The 20,075-nt window shown below is 41.9% G+C and overlaps 1 protein-coding gene across 3 annotated transcripts in view; it reads right to left on the bottom strand.

Annotated features, from left to right (window-relative positions):
- The window catches only part of MCTP2 (multiple C2 and transmembrane domain containing 2), a 181,770-nt gene that overhangs the window by 60,468 nt on the left and 101,227 nt on the right, over positions 1 to 20,075 (bottom strand). For all 3 annotated transcript variants that reach the window (XM_029575252.1, XM_029575254.1, XM_029575255.1), the window contains 3 exons: positions 15,308 to 15,409; positions 14,801 to 14,875; positions 12,747 to 12,866 (listed from right to left, as the gene is read on the bottom strand). In XM_029575252.1, the coding sequence (XP_029431112.1) occupies positions 12,747 to 12,866; positions 14,801 to 14,875; positions 15,308 to 15,409 (297 nt within the window). The remainder of the gene's footprint in view (positions 1 to 12,746; positions 12,867 to 14,800; positions 14,876 to 15,307; positions 15,410 to 20,075) is intronic.

Genomic DNA, 20,075 nt, shown 5'->3' with positions numbered 1-20,075 from the left:
GCCGCTGAGCAGGTGTAGGTTGTACGTGCCGGTGCGCGATCCCCCGGCACGGCCGCTGTGCCAGAGGCCTCGGTCCCACCCCCGCCCCGCGCGTCGCCTATGCAAAATAGGCGCGGCATGCAAAGGGCTTTTAAAATCTGCCCCCTATGTGCGTAAAAGTAGCAATTTTCAAAAGCCTATTTACACATGTAAAATCCCGTTTTTTTGTGAGTAAATGCTTTTGGAAATTGCTTCCATAGGGCATACAGTCTGTGACCCCTGTGGGGTTGATAATATCAACAGTTCCCACCAGAGAAGAAAACTGTAAAATAAATGCGCATGGTGGTATATGGCTGAGAGCAGATATACACAAGTATTTTATTGCAATCAGTGCGCTTTATATAATACGCATACGTCTGACTTTCAACATACAGTTGTATGTATGTTTGCACACGAGAACATGCAATGCACTGAAACCACATATCTCAATACATTCAATTCGCGTACTTTTCCTATTAAAAAAAATATATGTGCATATATTTAATGCGCAATAGTAAAGTAGGTCTTATTTGCATAAGTCGGCCAATCTTGAACTCTGTACACATATATGAAATTAACTAATTTTACCAAGTAGTCCACCAGTTCGCCCAGGCCTTTTCCGGGTTATTGAGACTTTCCTGGCTATTCAAACTGAACTCCCCCCCTCACCGCCACTTCCACCCAGTCGGTGCTATACAATAAACACGTTTAATATCACACCAGATAATTAGCAGACATAAAAATACGCAAATAAGTTGGCAAATATATGCGCATGTATTTTAAAATAGCATCGTGCGCGCATGTTGGCCCCACAGCGGAATGCTCCAGGGCCTATCCCCTTTTTATGTGTGTATATGTACGCATGAAACAGAATATGCACGTATTGTGTACCATTACGGAACAAGGGAGCAGAGACTACCTACATGCACGTGCGTTCATTTTTTACGCACGTGAAGTTTTGAAAATTCACCCCTAAAGGTTTATTGCAGCCTCAGTTCACTCTCTTGGCACGCAAACTGCACCTAACATCAGTGTCTTTGGGATAAAGAAAATGGACTGGCTGCCTACGGCTTTCGTGATCAATATGTTAAGAAGGTCCCCTTCATGGGTCTGATCTTTTGCAAAAAAAAGAGGCTAAGTGAATATCACCCACCATCGAGATGACTGTGTAACAGAAACACCAGGAAGATTTGCCGGCATTTACTTTTATGCACGTACGTTAATCAAAACAGCGGCACTTGGATGGAATTATTGCCATCGCAAATATCTGGAAACACACTGCAGTCTCGCTTCTTGTGGGGATGAGTAGCTCTATTGAGCACAGCTGAGCCATGGCTCAAGAGACCCCATTTGATGATGCTAGAAACTACACCCTAGACATTTAGCTGAAACCAAGGGTCAGGAGGGGTTCAAACACAATGAAAAATATGGTTCTGCACTACAATACAGTTAATAAAATTTATGATGCAATAAATAAAAAAAAAAAAAGAATATAATTGCATTGTTAAAGAGACCACTTCCACAAATGCAGAGCAGACTCATCAAATAAAACCCATGGCTGCCAATAAAACAGCCTGGACCATCCCCTTATTATGAAAGAGGACAACAAATTCTACGCCAGTGAGGCAGACTCTGAACACAATTTTGTTGTGGAAGTATAAGCGAAAGAAACCATGCGGGATGCTGCCAAAAAAAAAAAAAAAATCTGCGACAATCGACAATGTAATCTACAACTTCAAAAGACTTGAGGCATGGCAACAAAGGTCAAAAAAAAAAAAAAAAGGAAAGAAGAAAAGAAAAAAAAAAAAGCATCAACATCATCCTGATGATGATGATGATGATAATACTAAGCGGCAGAAAAGCACAATCCGCCGCCGTCAAGTCTCGGCGGACCACAAGGAGAGTTCCCTCTTCAGAAGCATCAGATCAGGCTGCTGAAATTATTAGTGAGGCGCTGCTGTAACTGTCACCTGTGGTGGGGTATAATTACAGCCCTGCTGCTGCTCCTAGCAGGCCCACCTCGCGGGGCCTATGAAAGGAACTGCGGCTCTGCCAAGCCCGGAGAGAGACAATGGGGAAGGCACGCCACCTGACGAGAGCCCGAAAGGAGCAGCCGGGGAGACTAATAAAAGTGACAGCTTAGAAACAAATGACAATAAAGCCCTCAGCCACGGCGAAGGGCGGGAGGAGTAATATCAAATTAGCTGGAAAATATAAGTGCTGAGTGGAGTTCTTTAACAGGTCACAACCCAAGCAGGAAACAGGTTATAAAATACTGTTTTTGCACACACGTTGGGTTCAGTTTTATTTCTATATAATCTTTCGAGCTCTTTTTATATCGGCTCCACATTCATGCCGTCCGTGAATTCTCTCTGGTTCATTATGCTTTAGGTGAGTATATTATATAAAACTAGATAGCTTAACAGATAAGAAAAAAAAAATCTTTTTTTGTTAAGTAGGGTTGCCTATCAGGTCTTCAGATCTGTATGCTTCAATGGATTCTTTCGTGCTTTAGTTCTGTGCTTTCAAGAACTCATTTCATTAAAAAAATACATTGCAATGATTGGTCCTGGGGTGCAAAAGGCAACAGTAGGTTTACCCATCTGGGCACAGGTCTTCTAATTGTGCTTCATATGTAATGAAACCAATGCTCCTGTTTGCGCTGGCTTTGATTCTCATTGGTACCTATATCTCTATTTGAACCAAGTCCGTTCAAAATCTGAGTTAGTTACATTTCTTCAACTTTTCCAGCAGCACAAACAACAACAGTAGGCACTGTGCATGCAACTGTTCAGTGTGTAAGGTTTTGATATCAGCAGTCAGAGGAATGGTCCCTTGTTGCTGGAATAAATCAATAGCCCTTGGTACGCTCGCAAAATTGAGGCTGACGTTTGTGCCTTTGTGTTCTAGAGGAAAACACATGTACCCACTGAGAGAAAGAATCCACAACTGCCAAAAGGTATTCAGGCAAAAGACCAACAAAAATCAATTTGGTTCTGTTCGAAAGGTCCTCTGGGTCGCTGCATGTGCTGCTACTGCAGGACCTCCTACACAGGAAGAACAAGTCCCATTTCTTTTTCATTTTTGGCTATCGTGTCATGGATGAGAGAACGGCAGACACCTCCCCAGTCATGAATTGTACCTCCACGTACAAGGGGCATCCATAATTTCCTCGTAGGTTTATTTTGACCTGGTGGCTTCCTCTTGCCCCTCTGGGCTTACGGCTCCATCAGACCCAGGGGCTGAGGTCTGACACGATAAGCATTCATTCATGATGCCCCTGGATGTTTTCCACCTCCCGGATCACGTAGCTCGGGCAGGGGGGGCCATGCACCAAAAGATCCTTCCAGAGCCCTTACGTCAGGGGCCCTAAATCCAGCCGCCAAGGATTGACCAGGATCCCCCAAGCCCCAAAAGGAGTGAACACTTCCTCCGCAACACCCCCAGCCCCAGCCTTGAATGGAGCCCACGTCTTTCCGCCTAGTAATGTGCAGAACTGCCACCGAGTTACCAGGCCAGTCCATTTCCCAGTAAATTTTGGCTCCACCAAAATGAATACCTTGTGAATAAGAATAGACAAGTAAAAGACAATGTCATATAAACAGGGGGTTTTTTTTTCACTTCTGAGTAACCATTCATCTGTATCTAATTTCTGTATTTTCTTCCTGTAGGGCGTTGGGCTTTTTCCATGACATTGGAGGATATCAGTTCTACGTTGCATTTCCTCAGATCTTATAAGCAGGACACAGAGAGCTGTGCTTCCATTATTTAGTGCATTACTACTCAACAACCTGGGCACTGCAAATCTACCATCAATTTCCACCTTTTAACCTGCCAGTTAAAGCTTCTAGTGACCTCAGTTTGTAGATTTTGTTTTTCTTCCTAAAAATAAAGGTGGGGAAAGTTATAGTCTATAGATATTGCGGACTATATTCAGTAAGCCGGTGAGCAGACAAGTTATCCAGAAAAAGTTAATTGGATAACTTGTCTGGGATATTCAGCAGAGTGCTACTAATGAAATGATCCATTGAATATACCCCAATAAACTCCTGCTTAGCCAGATAAAGTTATCTGGCCAACTTTAGGATTGCTCTCCACATAACTAGTCAACTAAAGTTAGCTGGATAAGTTAGTCAGATACTATCTGGCTACCTTATCCAACCAACTTAACTCTGCCCTGGAACACCTCTGACTTATCTGGTTACGTTTTATCCAGCTAAGTACTTAGCTGATAAGTCGAGGTGTTGAGAGTGATGGGAAATTGACCCCACTTAGCCAGACTAGGCCACTGACTTCTAAGCCACAAGAATACTTACTTACTGGCTTAAACCAATGCTGTTCACTGAAGCGAGTTCCCACTTTTAAGATGCTGTCAATACTCTATGGGGCAGATTTTAAAAGCCCTACGCGCGTAAATCCAACTGGATTTATGCGCGCAGGGGGGCTCCCCTAGGGCTCAGCGTGTGCAAGTTGCACTAGTGTGCACCCCCTTGCGCGTGCCGACCCCGGATTTTATAACATGCACGCAGCTGTGCGCGCATGTTATAAAATCAGGTGTACATTTGTGCGTGCCGGGTTGCGCGCACAAATGGTAGCTCGCGCGTAGGTCTTAAAATCCGGCCCTATGTATTCTACAGTGCTCTCTTAACAAGGGCAGTCTAGGTTTCGAAAACTCCTTGAAAGAAATGATGATGATGATGGAGTCTCCCATTAATGATGATGTATTTGTTTTCAGCAATTCCATTTGACTAGGTGAGTCTGTTGATGTAGTATACCTGCAGGTAAACCCTTAGGTGTTGGCCTTTATTCTCTCATTCTTTTCCTTTTGTACTTGTGCTTACTTGGTTTCCGAGTTTTGGAAGGCCAAGTGACAGAGCTGCTCTTCTATGTGATCTGTGCACCTTTTCAGATGGACTTAGAACAAATATTTTGGGATTCTGGTTTCCTTATGAAATGGCCTGCCCATCAAAATTTAAAAAAAAAAACCCACCCAAAATTTTAAGTAGCAAACAGATTGGCACAAGGTAAGGATTAGATAACTAAAGAATACAATTCCTAAGATCAATAAGAATGGTTATTTTATTAAGCATGTACTTCAATATTGTACTCTGTGGACAAATACTATCATCATCCATAAAAATACAAACCAGTAGAAGACCAATACGGTATACGATGGTGAATTTAATGGTAGACAACCAATGTGACGTGCAACTACTCAGAGGACCATACTTAGAAAACAAATATGGTCTCTGTAATTTTACGCATACAACAAGTTCAGAAAACTTACAAAGAATGGCAAACCATCACTTGGGAAAAATTAGCAGCCCGGTGGTTACATTAAGGGTTTGGGAACCAGTACAGCTGAATTCAAATCCTGTTTCTGCCACTGACACTATCTTAGGCATCTGCCAGTGACTCAGGTTCCCACATTCAGAGTAAATTTTCAAAGGGGTTTCACACATAAAAATAACAAATATGCACATATGTAGCATGCACTTGCACATTTGTTATTTTAAAAATGTTAAGAGTACGTGTATATATGTGGTAGCTGCTATTTTGTAAGTGATTTATGACTATACTGTCACAGATGTGAGCCCCTTAGCTGTGGTGTGGTTGACACATCCTAGCAGGCAAACCTACTAGGCCCATGCTGACAGCAGGTGGACATGCTCATCAATTTCCAGGAAAATAGATTGCTTAAATCAGCTTAAATGAATCAACATCTCCAAAGGCCTCTCTAAACAAATACACTTTTATTTGCTTCCAAAATACATTCATATCATTGATTAAATGCAATTATTTCAGTAAAGTACTCCATGATGTTGGCCCTATTATAGAGAAGGAATGAGCCTTATTGGAGACTACAGAAGGCCAAACCCCTGCTATAAAAGATGTCCCCAGAGAAGGTCAGCTTGTCCGTGGAGGTAGAAGAGGCCTTCAAAAATTTAAAGAAGGATCTAAGCTCAGAACCAGTTCTGATAAGCCTGGACTTTATCAGAGGCCTTTCATGGTCCAGGTGGACACCTCAGGCATAGGGTTAGGAGCAGTCTTGGCACAAAAGAAAGAAGCTACCCGATGCTGTCACCCCACTAATACAAAATACAACCCTCACCAAATCTAACAAATACAAATATATATGGCATGGAAGGGGAACATTCAAATTTAGACTACCAGCATACTTTTTTTAAGCCAGCGTTTCATCATAGTTGCCCCTTATATGTTTGATGCTTTTGGACAAACATACATTTTTAACAATTTTTATATGCATATAAAAACTTATCTTTTTGCTGAGCTTGTGAGCTTTTTTTTTTTTTTTTTTGCAGTGGTGAAACAAAATAACGCTTCAATCGAAAGTCCATTAGGTGGTCTTAGCAATGTGGTACTACCAATAAATGTCCATCAATCCCTTACATGGGCCGCATTTCGAAGCACAAGCTGCTTCCTCAGGGGTGTTCACTCCTCTTTCCCTGTCATCACTTCATATTTCAGTGACAGGGAAAGAAGAGTGAACACCCCCGAGGAAGAATCTTGTGCCAGGAACACCTGGTAGCCATCATTAACAGAAACCTAATGCCCAGGGAGAAATAGGTCTCAACAATTAAGGAAGAGGCCCTAACTATTAAGTAGGCTTTAGAGGGTTTTTCGTTCTCTACTGGGCTGCCAGTTTACACTTTTGACAGACTACTGTGACGAACCCTTTGGGATCATCACAATAAGGCCTTGGTCTTGAACCCTGTCAGCTAGGATAGGAAATTTAGTGGAGGAAGGGGTGCTCCATATATGAAAGCTGCTCCACTGAGGTTGCTGGAATGGCCAGCCCCCTGCTGCTTCTGAAAACAGGCTGCAGTAATACTAGGCGTGGCGCCAGGAACCGTGCACACATGGACGCGTGCGTGATCCTTTTACAATCGACCCCTACATTTCTATTCTGAGGACACCCAACAGAGTCTTCACCCTGGGAGACACGTAGGGGAGACAGAGCAGAGGCAGTAATTCTATTGCCAATCAGTATTTTAGAAGGGGTTTTCCAACCCATCTAAGGCCATCTGTATGACTGAGGACCTTGTTTGTCTAAGCCATAGAGAGTGATACTAAGAGATATTTGCAAATCTAAATTTTAGAACTGTAAATCTGACCTGTTTCAAGGCAAGAACCGATGTAAGCATTGCCAATTTGCTATTTAAGAACTCTGACAGTAAAAATTTAATTTGGACACTAAATCTGAGCCTCCAGAGTCTTTTATGGCATTCTCATCCCTGAAATAAATAGAGACCTTTTACCCCCCTACCCCAGGACAACAAACTGAGAGTCGCCCCAGCCATTTTGGGCCTTGGAAGATTACTCTCCCCCCCCCCCCCCCACATTGGAAAAAGAACCCAGTCCCGGGGCCCCTGAACTGTGTCAGAGTGAGAGAAAGGTAACAGAATGGCCCCGGGACCCTCTTGTGCCCCTGCCCTCCTGGCCCTAAACCAGAGAGGGGGGTTACACCTCTTGTGGATCACACAGAACAAGGACTCCAATGGTCGGGTGATGAGATGGTTCTTGGAGCTCCAGCCATTCAGTTATAAAGTGCGACACAGGACCAGGAAGGTGACTGCCAGCACTGACTTCCTTTCCAGAGCGGCGCCCCTGGTACAGGCAGGCGCTCAGTTGAGGGGGAGGGTGTGTGAAGGAGTGTATAAGAGGCACTGTCTCAAAGTATCTGCCCCGGGCCATCTTAACGCACTCCCCGGAAGTGCAGAAGGAAGACCGAGGAGGAACAGACAGGCTCAGGGAGGAGAAGAAAGTTGAGCATATGCCAAAACTGCTTATGTTTACTTGTTGAAACTTTATTTTCCAGGCTGGTGAGGTAACCTGCTTTTTTTTTTAATGTTAATAATTAAAGATTTTGTGAAGGATCAGCCGGAGTCCAGACACATTCGTCAAGCCATGGGTCGCTCCCACAGCTTTACAAGATTAAATAGCTCATTAACTCTTAGCAGAGCAAAAAATAACATGCGTAAAAACATGCGAAATGCAACTCAGATGCTTAACGCTAAAAACCTTAACTACACTTTGGGGAGACAGTTACATTTTTGCATTACCTCCAACATCAATGCACGTATTTTACCATCTGTGCCTCATTTGCATTTCATTAGTATCATCGATAAATACATTCATTAATGGCCAATATTAACAGTACACTGACCCCTGCATTATATTCAATTGTTCAGAACAAAGAACCTATTAATTGCAAACATATGCAACGGCCTTCAGGACCCTTCCCAACCTGACAAAAGAAAGACCATTTCTCTACTGAATTTTACCATAAACCTAACTTTAAGCAAACGGTTGCACATTGCTGCTCTATAGAACATGGTGACCTCATCAGAGCACGTCCCAGTTTTACAGAGATAAAAGAGAACACTTAGAAGGATATGATGGTTATTTTATGCAATTCTCCAAATGCAACTTTTCTTTAGACCACCAGGAAATGAAAGCAAGCCTTTAATAACATGCCAAGCATATTAAAGCGTAAAGAAAATATCACATGACAGAGTCCTTCAGCAATAAAATTAAGCGATGCCTTAATGCTTCAGTGGACAGAGCAATAATAACACTGCTGTAAATAGGGCAATTACTACCAAGAGAAACAAAATCCTTAAAAGTGGAAAAATAACAGGTGCAGAACTTGGGCTTCTGGTTCAATGCCCTGACTTCTACTTGCTGACCTAACCATTTTATGATTATAGCTGGGTGAAGAAACTGGTGTGAAATAATTCATGTGGTATCGCAAAATGGTCCTGCAATGCAGCTAACGGGCACAGCATCTCAATGACAAGGGTGGATTTGCATTTCAGACCCACAACACAGGAAGAGGATAACTTTAAAACATGCGCAAGCGCGCCCATATACGGTATGTAGCTATATGGACGCGATTGTGCATGCATACATATTTTATATCCTGCATGCAAATGAGTGCACGCTATAAAAAATGGGGGTAATTTTCAAAAGGAGTTACATGCGTAAATGTAGCTACTATTGTAGCAATTTTCAAAAGCCATTTACTCAAGTAAAGTGCACTTATGTGAGTAAATCCTATAGACAAGTCAATGGCATATATTGTAGCAATTTTCAAAAACCCACTTACTCAAGTAAAGTGAATTTACTCCAGTAAACCTGGTTTTTACTCGAGTAAATGCTTTTTAAAATCAGGCCCAATATGCGCAAATCTACCCAACTATCTGTTCACATGTCAAAAAAGACGCGGCATTTATTTTAAATGTAGTTGAATACGTTTTGACTTATCTGGCTAAGTAGCTCTGTGGCAACTTACCCAGCTAATTAGTGCTGTTTATCTAGCTAAGTAAGTTAGCCAGATAAGTAAAAGAAAAGTGCTACTTAGCAGGATAAGTAAGATAGACAGATAACTAGCGTTTGAAGACTTATCTGGCTATCTTACAGTCTCATTCATCAAAATATGTTAGAGCCCTAAAACACGCGATAACACCATAATGAATTTTGGGAAGAGTTTGGTCGGAGCAAATGAAATGAATTTTGGGAAGAGTTTGGTCGGAGCAAATGAAAGTGCTAACACTGCACGTGATAGATTGCGAGACAGAGGAAGGGAGAGAGAAAGAGAGAGAGCCAAAGCCTTGTTTTTATCACAGGCGTTATTCATGTGAAATTTATAGCATTTTGAGGACTCTAGGGGTTAGCCAGCTAAGTAGTGCTTTATAAGACTTAGCCGGATAAGTCAAAATGTATCTGGATAAGTGGCGGGCATTTACTAGGCACGCATATTTGTGCCCCTAATTTACACAAGAAAATGTAACTCAGTAATTTTCCTTAGCTCAGTGCGCTGCGGCAGTCAAAAAAGCAAATAGAATGTTGGGAAATATTAGGAAGGGAATGGTGAATAAAACGGAAAATGTCATAAAGCCTCTGTATCGCTCCATGGTGAGACCGCACCTTGAATACTGTGTACAATTCTGGTCGCCGCATCTCAAAAAAGATATAATTGCGATGGAGAAGGTACAGAGAAGGGCGACCAAAATGATAAAGGGAATGGAACAGCTCCCCTATGAGGAAAGGCTGACGAGGTTAGGGCTGTTCAGCTTGGAGAAGAGACGACTGAGGGGGGATATGATAGAGGTGTTTAAAATCATGAGAGGTCTAGAACGGGTAGATGTGAATCGGTTATTTACTTTTTCGGATAAGAACTAGGGGGCACTCCATGAAGTTAGCATGTGGCACATTTAAAACTAATCGGAGAAAGTTCTTTTTCACTCAATGCACAATTAAACTCTGGAATTTGTTGCCAGAGGATGTGGTTAGTGCAGTTAGTATAGTTGTGTTTAAAAAAGGATTGGATAAGTTCTTGGAGGAGAAGTCCATTACCTGCTATTAAGTTCACTTAGAGAATAGCCACTGCCATTAGCAATGGTTACATGGAATAGACTTAGTTTTTGGGTACTTGCCAGGTTCTTATGGCCTGGATTGGCCACTGCTGGAAACAGGATGCTGGGCTTGATGGACCCTTGGTCTGACCCAGTATGGCATGTTCTTATGTTCTTATGAATAAAGGTATAATGTTAACGACCTGATGAAAAAACAAATTCTGGATGCATAATATACAAGCACAATAGACATGCTCCAGGCTGATTTCACCCCTTGCTAGTGTTTATATATTGGGCATCCAGAAAATGACCTAAGTGGGATAAAATGGACGCTCGTATTGAGCACCCGTTGCAATTGTGGGCGCACAGCCATTTATACTGGGTAGCCAGTGCATTTGAGCGCTAGGGACATATAATTCTTCCCTAGCGAGTCCTTTTTAACACAGCAGATCATTAAAATATAGCATTTGGCGCCCATGAGTCATGCTATGCTCATGTTAGGAAACGGATGCTCAATACAAGCTCCTGTTTTAATGCACATCTTATTGCATTAGCCCCTATGTGGGTAAATGTCGGCCCCACCTGAGAAGGATGCAGGCCAGAGCCAATCTCGCTCCTTTTTGATAGGAGCAAATTTATTCACACACCATTACTTGTGCATGTATGTTTGAGGTTTATAAAATAGCAGTTATGCAAATATGAGATATTTGTGTGCACATGTTCTCATTTTTATGCACGCAACTCTTTTAAAATGTATCTTTTAGGCTACTGTTGGAAATAGGATGCTGGGCCTGACCCAGCATCTAATATGGCAATTTCTTATGTTCTTATGAACAAAATTGGTCCTAGAACCGATCCCAGAAGCACTCCACAAATCATCTTTGTCTCCTCAGAATGACTTCCATTTACCACTACCCTTTGTCATCTGTCAGTCAATCAGTTTCTAACCCAGCACATCACCTTAGGACCCACTCCCATGCAATTCATTTTATTCATGGCCCTCTTAAGGAGTCAAAAGCTTTGCCGAAATCCAAGTAAACCACCTCTAGTGCATGTCTCTGATCTACTTCTCTAGTCACCCAATTGAAAACAATGACCAGATTAATTTGACATGATCTTCCTCTGGTAAAACCATGCTGCTTTGATCCTAAAACCGACTAGATTGTAGATACTCCACTAGCCTTTTCCTTAGCAGAGACTCCGTGAATTTTCCCACCATCAAGGTAAGGCTAACCTGCCTGTATTTGTCAACCTCTTCTCTGCTACTATATTTGTAAAGAGGCACCACAACCGCCCTTCTCCAGTACTGTGGCACCACTCCCATTTCCCAGGATCTATTGAGCAGGTCCTTCAACGGGTTCTCCAGAGCCTCTCTGAGCTCCCTTGATATCCTAGGATGTACCTCATCCAGCCCCATGGGTTTGTTCATTTTTTGTTTTGTTGGCCCCACACAAACACACTCTTCCACAGTGTGGTATCTACCCCACTCTTATATTTACCCTTACCAACCAGCAGCAGCCCTTATTAGTGGTTTATCATTTCTGCGATATATAATCACATAACATGCAAAAAAGAAAAAAAATGGGTAGAGTTAGCCGCTCACAAAGTGGACAGTCGGGTAGGAAGTGCTGGGATCAGGAAGGACGTAGTTAACTAGTGCTGGTTTTAAGGTGCCGCACTTTGCAGGCCTAAATCCACCCAACAAAGTTTTAGCTGGTTAGATTTGGGATAATTTTCAGGCGCACACTAACTTGCTAATATTTATGTAACCCTGCTAGAGCACACAGCACTGTGTCAAGTAATTCACAGGCTCGCTGCCCAATCTAAGGCTCTGATTTACATGAAATATTCCCCAGGGGAACAGAAAAGGAATAAAACCTCAAGCCCTGAGTTTGAGCGTGGTGAGGCAAAATGGACCTCATTCAGAAAGGACTTTTACTTATTTATTTCAATGTTTTTTTCTTTACCACTCTCCAAAGTCCAAGGCAAAAGTTACATTACATACAACATAAAATGCATAGAATACATCATAAAGCATTAAAGTCTAAAAACAGAGACAATAAACATAAAACATTACCCTACTCTGTGCCCATGGAAATTAATCGGTATTGAGTAAGGCCCAATAAGTAGTAGCAAAAGAAACCGATCCGGACTCAGTCTGCAGCAACAGGTTCTAACTTTCGTATTACGCTGTCTGCCCATTCACAACCCGTTAACCCAGGAATGGAAAACAATGCAGTGAACAGTACAAAAGAGGATGCGGGGAAAAAGGGGAGAAAACAAATATGCATCAGCGACAGAAAGGTTGCGTTTCAGAAGGCAGGAAGGAGTTCCAAAAGCGGCGCTTACCAGAAACGCTATCAGAGTTCTTCTGGTGGATTCCCACTGGAAGCAGCTGTTCATGAACTGCATTGTATTCCACACCGCTACTGAGATTTTTTTAACGCGGTCAATGTTCCTTGACAAGATCTAACAAACAGAACCAAAAAACGTAAAGAGGAATTCCCAAATACTTGAAATGCCAACTTTTTTCCAGTCTCTTTTCGAATTTCATTTTATTACCCTTCCCAGTTCTGCAGTGGTGAAAATTTCCTGCCAGGCTCCCAGCAATTGTTTTTCAGTGTTTTTATAATTTCCCTCCTTAATCACCCATCAATAGAATACAAAAGTCTTTGGAAAGTCCCAATATGAAGGTGCATACTTAACTTTATTGATTTAAATTAAAATATAGACAAATAAGGCAATGGGCTGAGTTAAATACACAGACAATGCAGACAAGTTTATTTTGGTAGCTTGTGGATCGGATTTGGCCATGTGTTAAAACACACTCCTGGAAATTTGATCCAAGCGATAACCTATCATCCGTTTCATAGCTTGACAATTTCCAATTAAGGATGTAAGGAAATATGATGCAGAAAAATTCTAGAAAAAGGACCATCTCCTTAAACCAGTCTAGTTCTTGATCAAAGTGGATCACTGAAATTTATTACAACCTTCATCATCACTTCAACATTTTGGGAACCAGATTCCTCCCTATCAAATGCTGTGGAACAAACTGACAGGATCATTAACAGTACTGAGAATTTGATTTTAAAACAAAACACTCCATTTCCCGTTTTGATTTCACAGAGATTAGCCATAACATATGGAGAGGAGGTGGTGCTGGCATGATGAGCTATCACCTTTTCACGGCAAGACTTTCATTATGTGCTACAGTCACTCATATGTCCACCAACATATTACTGTGATTGGAAAACTTTTGCAGTTCACTGGCATACACTGAACTTTACTTTTACAACATCATGATGTGCAGTTACAATGACCAACCAGGGGAAAGGATTTCATCAACTTGATGGGCACTAGTTGAAACCTACAGTCAGTGCATGTTTGGTGCACTTAGGGGTGAATTTTAAAAGCCCAGCGCACGCCAAAGCCGGGAGATACGCACAGAAATCGGGCCGGTGCACACCGCACGGATTTTAAAAGGTGCCCGCGTACACGCGTATCTCTTGGTACACGCATACAATTTTTTTCAAAACTAGGGGTAGGGATTCGGCATTCCTGGATTTAAGAATGAAACCAGTACGTAAATACACGCATTGGGGTCCCCTAATGCATAACCTGACTTCTGCTATGGATGGCGTGTAAGTCCTAAAACAAAAAAATCTTGGCTAGTCAATGGTGTTTTAAGGGTAAGGGCTAACAGGGTAAAAGAGAGGCTATTTAACTAGGAGGGTTAAGAAGACCTATTCTTTACATGGGAACAAACTGGGGAAATTGGTAATTACGTCGGTGAGCGTGATTACTAAAATCCCCCCACTTACTCGGTAGAGGTGGCATTTGCGCGTACATGCACATGTTCATATAAAATTGTGTGCACATGTACATGTGTAAAGCCTATTTTATATCATGCGTGCATATACACATGTATGTTATAATATGTCCATGTGCTTTGGTGCGAGCCAGTGTACGCGCATAAATGTGCACCCACGCACTGGTGTCAAAGTTACCGTAGCGCCGTCCCGAGGCAACAGATTAAAAACTCACGGGGCTACAGTTACTTCTCTTGGTGGTGGTGTAGCAGGAATACTGCTGCTTTCATAATGTACTCCTGTGGTAGAGGACGGCAGTTTTCTATTTGGTTACATCATGGTGCACTACTACAAGAGTTATGGATCCCTGGAAACCATTCGTCAAGATCAAAATACAGCACATTAAGATCACTCCACTGTACTTATACTGCATTTTATTCTCAAGCTCATTATTGGGTAACTATTTTATAGAACCTTTGAGCTGTTTGAATTCAGGTGACATTTTATCATAGTTTTATCTGTATCCTACCTCTCAGGGGTACTGCTTCTTTTATAAGCAAACAGGCCAGTTGATATAAAGATTAAACCAACCTTTTTTGAACATTTCTGGTTATCTTCAATAAATCGCACCTCTTTTGATTGAAATGTTCTGATACTTGCTCTCAACTTTAAATAAAAAAGACAATTAAAAAACATAAGAAAAATAACAAGCTATTCAGTTCATCCTATGAGACCAACTGTAATCATTCAAGAGAGCTGACAAATGAGACAGAGCGTGGAAAATGGCCAAATTGCAAGCGTTATCCCCTTGGTGAATTTTAGCTCATTATTTAGCATTTTTGCAGAGGCTATTTTGTGCTTGCAAACTCGTTCACAAAACTTATGCAAAATCGTTAATGAGCTGAAAAATTTCTCACTGATTTTTTTTTGCATGGAATTTACAGCAGGAGCTATTCACATATTAAGCCGATGGCCCAGCACGGCAAGAAAAACTTCTCATGGTATTGGGCCATTCCTGCGGCGACTTCTGTGAGTTGATGCATCAGCCTTTAAGGCGGAAGTCACCAGAAATATAACAACAAAATCATTTTGACTCACTGGGTTATAAATGACATCCATCTCCAAATAAATGACTCCTTTTGATGCTTGTCCCAGATCCTTATTCTTCAATGTATAACTCATTTGTTGACCATTTTTAATCTATGATAGAAAGATCATATACAAATCAATGAAAGCCTTACTGTAGCATACAATATGAACTTCCACTATGCCTTAGTCCCAACACTGAAATCAACAATAGCAAGAGAAGGATGGACTATAACATTGCAGTTCAAAGCTACAGCTCAGTGTTATTATTTAGTAGCTCTTAAGTTTTCGGTTGACCACAACTAGTTGCTGCTGCTCACTCAATACCTTTATTCTCCAATATTCAGTAAAGCTGGTGATTGGCAAAGGTACCCAAATATCTTTACCTGAGTATATTCAGAGAAACACTTATCTGGATAATATTCAACCAAAGTTATCAAAGTAATGTTATCCAGGCAACCTTGCCGCTCCATGATTTACTGAATATTGACCTCCGGGTGCCTAAACCCTTTGGAAATTGACCCCATTGCTAATAATTTCCTCTAAAAGTGAAACAACACAGTAAATGCTAAACTAATGCATTCACAATACAGTGTATTAAGTGCACCCCACATTATAATGAAATACAGTAAGCAACATTCAGTCAGAGTCAAAATGTTTGCCCTATTGAAATGGATTCCCATTGGTCCCCAATGTAGCATTATCTTGCCATGATGAAAATGACTTTAAAGCAATATATATTTAATAGTATATATAGATAGAGAGTAAGAGAGAGATACAGACACACATTTCCCCCATAATTTCTGGAATTGTGAGCTCTACGAATGGTTTCTCTCTTCCCCATAAACCTAATCAAGAGGCATCTGCAACCTCAGAAGCTCTCTGATGCAGCTCCAAGGACAGAGAAACATGACAAGTCCAAAAATGTATATATATTATAGTTACTAGAGAACCAGAAGAAGAATTTCAAGTAAGCCAAAGTTTGATCAGACACTTATTATAATCAAAAGGAAGATATACGGTAGTTCACTGCAGTATAAAAGACAGTTTTGTACAAATTGGAAAACTAGCATTTTAGCATATGTGTGCATACCAATCCATTTACTGACGGTGCAATGCTAGCTAAATCCTAAAATGTTTTGGGAATGGGAAGGGAGTGAGTGGATGAGTGATTTCATGTTACAAGGAAGAGGTCACTTTCCGGCCAAATGCCATGCTACCTCCTCCATGTGCGATAGCTCTTCCTGGCAGCTGGACAGAGGAAGGGGCACTCCCCTAAGAAATAGTTTCCTTCCTAAACAGAATCCAAAAAAGGAATTTCAATTTCTGCTCTTTCCATGCATAGTTCTAGTTAACTAGATGTTGGCTGAAGCGCAAAAGATGAAAATAAAGTCAAAAAAGCCCGTGCCCTCATTTTTCATCTATAAAAAGAGAGGTTGTGTGGCTTACTGGGCAAGTGAAGAAACACCACTGTGGATGAAGGTGCCCTTTGAATATCCTGCAGTCCCCATTCATGCCCCAGAAAACCTGTCATTTGGGGAGGGCAAGTCACAGCCATAGGAAAGGCTCTCCTACCCTATCAACCACTAGAGAACAACACTCTGAACAAAAAAGACGGCACAGAAGAAATCAGCTGACTAAGCAGATTCTCCCAACAGAACCGGTAATCTGTCTTCTATCACTGCAGCAGGTGATCAGAAATGTAAAGCTTCCTGTAGAGGGGGGTGCCCATTTTCTGCCCCTTAAACAATGTTCCTGCCCCTTACAAGCATGCAGAATATGGCTTCAGCTGGTATGAATGCCCTCAGTTAAGTCTGGGCTCCCAACAGACTTTGCCCTTCGAGAGAGTCAGTGTGTTAGGCAGGAGCACCACTCCACACTGCTCATAGGTGAGTAAGGGAGAGTCATCCTGGAGATTGTAAGACTTAGATACTAAGTGGTTTCCAGAGCCCCCTTCTCATGGAGGGGCCCCACAAGATCTGTCTCTCGGGGCTATGAGAAGAGAAAAGAGGTTGCCAGAGTCAGGGGGGTTTGCTGAGTGGAAGGGCATCCAGGTTGGGAAGTTCATCAGACTCAAAGACTGATCCCAATGTCATCAGCCCATGAATCTTTTGGACTGTTGTAGTAATGGTGCACTACCCCAAGTGTGCCATTTTGGATTTTGTGTTGTCATCAATGCTGGGCGAAGGGTGATTTTTTTTTTCTATGGCAAAGAAGAGAGTGATTAGAATGCAGAGAAGCCCCATAGTGAGTAAAAACCACAAAAGCCTGGGGATGCATTCAAAACAGAGAGTTCACTCTCCCATAGAAGAAAGGTTTGCAGTGGCTCAACTTGAGGCATGACAGGCATAAGCCCTGAACTTGATTAAGCAAGCCTAGAGGCCAATGTGTTAACCTGCGCATGGTCTTGCAAATGCAATTACATGCAGAATAACAGAAAATAGTATGCGGAATCGTGTTTGTGAATTTCAACATGGGCTATTTGCAGTTTTTTTTCTGCATGTAAATTTGCATTTCCAAAACCGAAGAATGTTACAGATTAGCTCATTAGCAATTTTACCACAGCAAAATTCCATACAGAAAATTGTTCAAAGCATCGATTTTTTTTCGCAAAACTTTATTATATCCCAGGGGATGTAGTTAGGCCTTTTTTGAATAAGGTCTGTAATTCTGCACAGATTTCATCACAAAATAAATCCCCCTGAAGCCAACTGGATAATATTTAAATGAGCTGGTATTGCAAGTTAAACTTCTCACTCCTGTACCAGCTCATTTTGGCAAAGAACTTTACCGCTTAGTTCATCGGCCTCCTAGTCCTAACATGAAATTGCAAAAGATTTACCGATGCCTTCAAATGACTTTTAGCCATTGGCAACCAGTCCTTACAGAATTACTACAAAAAGTAGCTATTACTCTGTAACCCTGTGTTTGACATCTTTTTTTTTTTCCCCCTTTATTTTTCAGGAGACAATTTCTCCTGGAAATGTAATTTTTATTTATTTATTACGAGTTTTGTATGCCGTCATTCGGAGAGGGTACCATCATAACGGTTTACAACAAAACATACATAACTATCTAATACTTAAATCAAACAGGGGCTGGATTCTATAGACTGACGAGTTCACAACCAACACGTACATGGACCTGGCTCTTTCCCTTCTCAATAGAATTCCTCCTTTCCAGTAAATCCCTGTCAAAACACATTTGAATATTTTGGAGTTTGAGTTCTTGCCATGGAATCTGAAATTCAGTCTATTGGAGAAGCTGCCCAGGCTGGAACGTGCAGTCCTTTACCTGTGAATACGTTTGGTTTATTATTTCCTTGGAGCGATCATACATTATCAGCCAGGAGATGGGAATTAAATATATTACTTGTGAAGGCAGAACATTGGCCAATGCCTGGAGCACTAGAATTGAAGATGAAAAGGGAATCTTGTGGAGCAAGATACTGAAAAACCTCGATGTTTCGTTATTTAACGATGCAAACTATAACCTTAGCGTTGTGAAAGCAGCAGCAGCAGCGAGTAAGGAACTGCAGAAGGAGACCCGGTATCTGAATGGCAGATGAAACTTAATGTGGGAAATTGCAAAAACGTTTAGGAAGATATATACCCCAAAACAGGTACATGATGCTGGGTTCTGTGTTGGGAATGAGACCTTGCGGACACAATGCTTTGAAATCCTCAGCTCAGTATGAGGTGGCATTAAAAAAAAGCGGAATGTTAGGAATGATCCGCAAAAGAATGGAGATTAAAACAGGAAATATCATATTGCCTCTGTATCGACCCATGGTGTGACTGCATCTTGAGTAGTGTGTACAGTTCTGGTCGCCCCCATCTCAGCAAAGTTACAGCAGAAGCAGAAAAGATGTAGAGAAGGGAGGCACACATGAAAAATGGGATGGAACAGCTCCCCTATGATGAGAGGCTAGATAGGTTAGGGCTGTTCAGCTTAGAAAAAAGTCGGGTGGAACAGGTAAATAAAGGACGGTTATTTACCCTTTCAACAATATTAAAACAAGGGGACCCTCCATGAAACTATTAACCAGCAGTATTAAAACAAATCACATGAAGTACTTTTTTTTTTCAGCACATAACCAAGCTGTGGGATCTGTTGCCAGAGGACGTAGTCCAGGCGACGAGCATAGCGGGCTTAAAATGAGGTTTGGAGAAGTTCCTGGAGGAAAAGTCCATAATACATTACTAGCCAGATAGAATTAGGAGTGAGTACCAGGAAATAGATCTACTTTATGGCATTTCTTGGGCTCTTATCTACCTGGTTATGGAGGGAGCCGCAGTCTGTGGCTGTCATGACAATGACTGGGACTAGGGGGTGGGCTACGAAATAAGAGAGAAGTCCCCGGGTAGTTATATTCGTGGTGCTGTGACTCAGGAGAGGTTGATTCTGACCTGAGCTGGGAACTGCAAGATCAAAACAAAGGAGAAGCAAGAAAAGCCTGCCCTGCTTCCCTGGACCTGTAGCCAGGACTGGTGCAAGGATCTGTAGTGCCCTAGGCAGACCAATGTTGTAACCCCCCTCCCCCCCAAACCCAACCTGAGTTGAATGTGCCCTCTGACAGTGGTAGATATATAGAGTTATGGTCACCCTCTTACAGTTCTCTCTTTCTCTCTCTCTCTGTGCTCAGTGACTGCTGTTGCCCCTTCTTTCACATTTTGAAAATGGTGCCCTCACATACCCCGGCAGCGCCCCGCCCACTGACGCCGCCCTAGGCGACCACCTTGTCCCGCCTTATGGCCACGCCAACCCTGCCTGTGGCATC

This window comes from Rhinatrema bivittatum, chromosome 13, assembly GCF_901001135.1.
Source record: "Rhinatrema bivittatum chromosome 13, aRhiBiv1.1, whole genome shotgun sequence".
Lineage (NCBI taxonomy): Eukaryota > Metazoa > Chordata > Amphibia > Gymnophiona > Rhinatrematidae > Rhinatrema > Rhinatrema bivittatum.
Note: the sequence above shows the minus strand (reverse complement) of the source record. Positions and strands in the feature narration are given on the sequence as shown.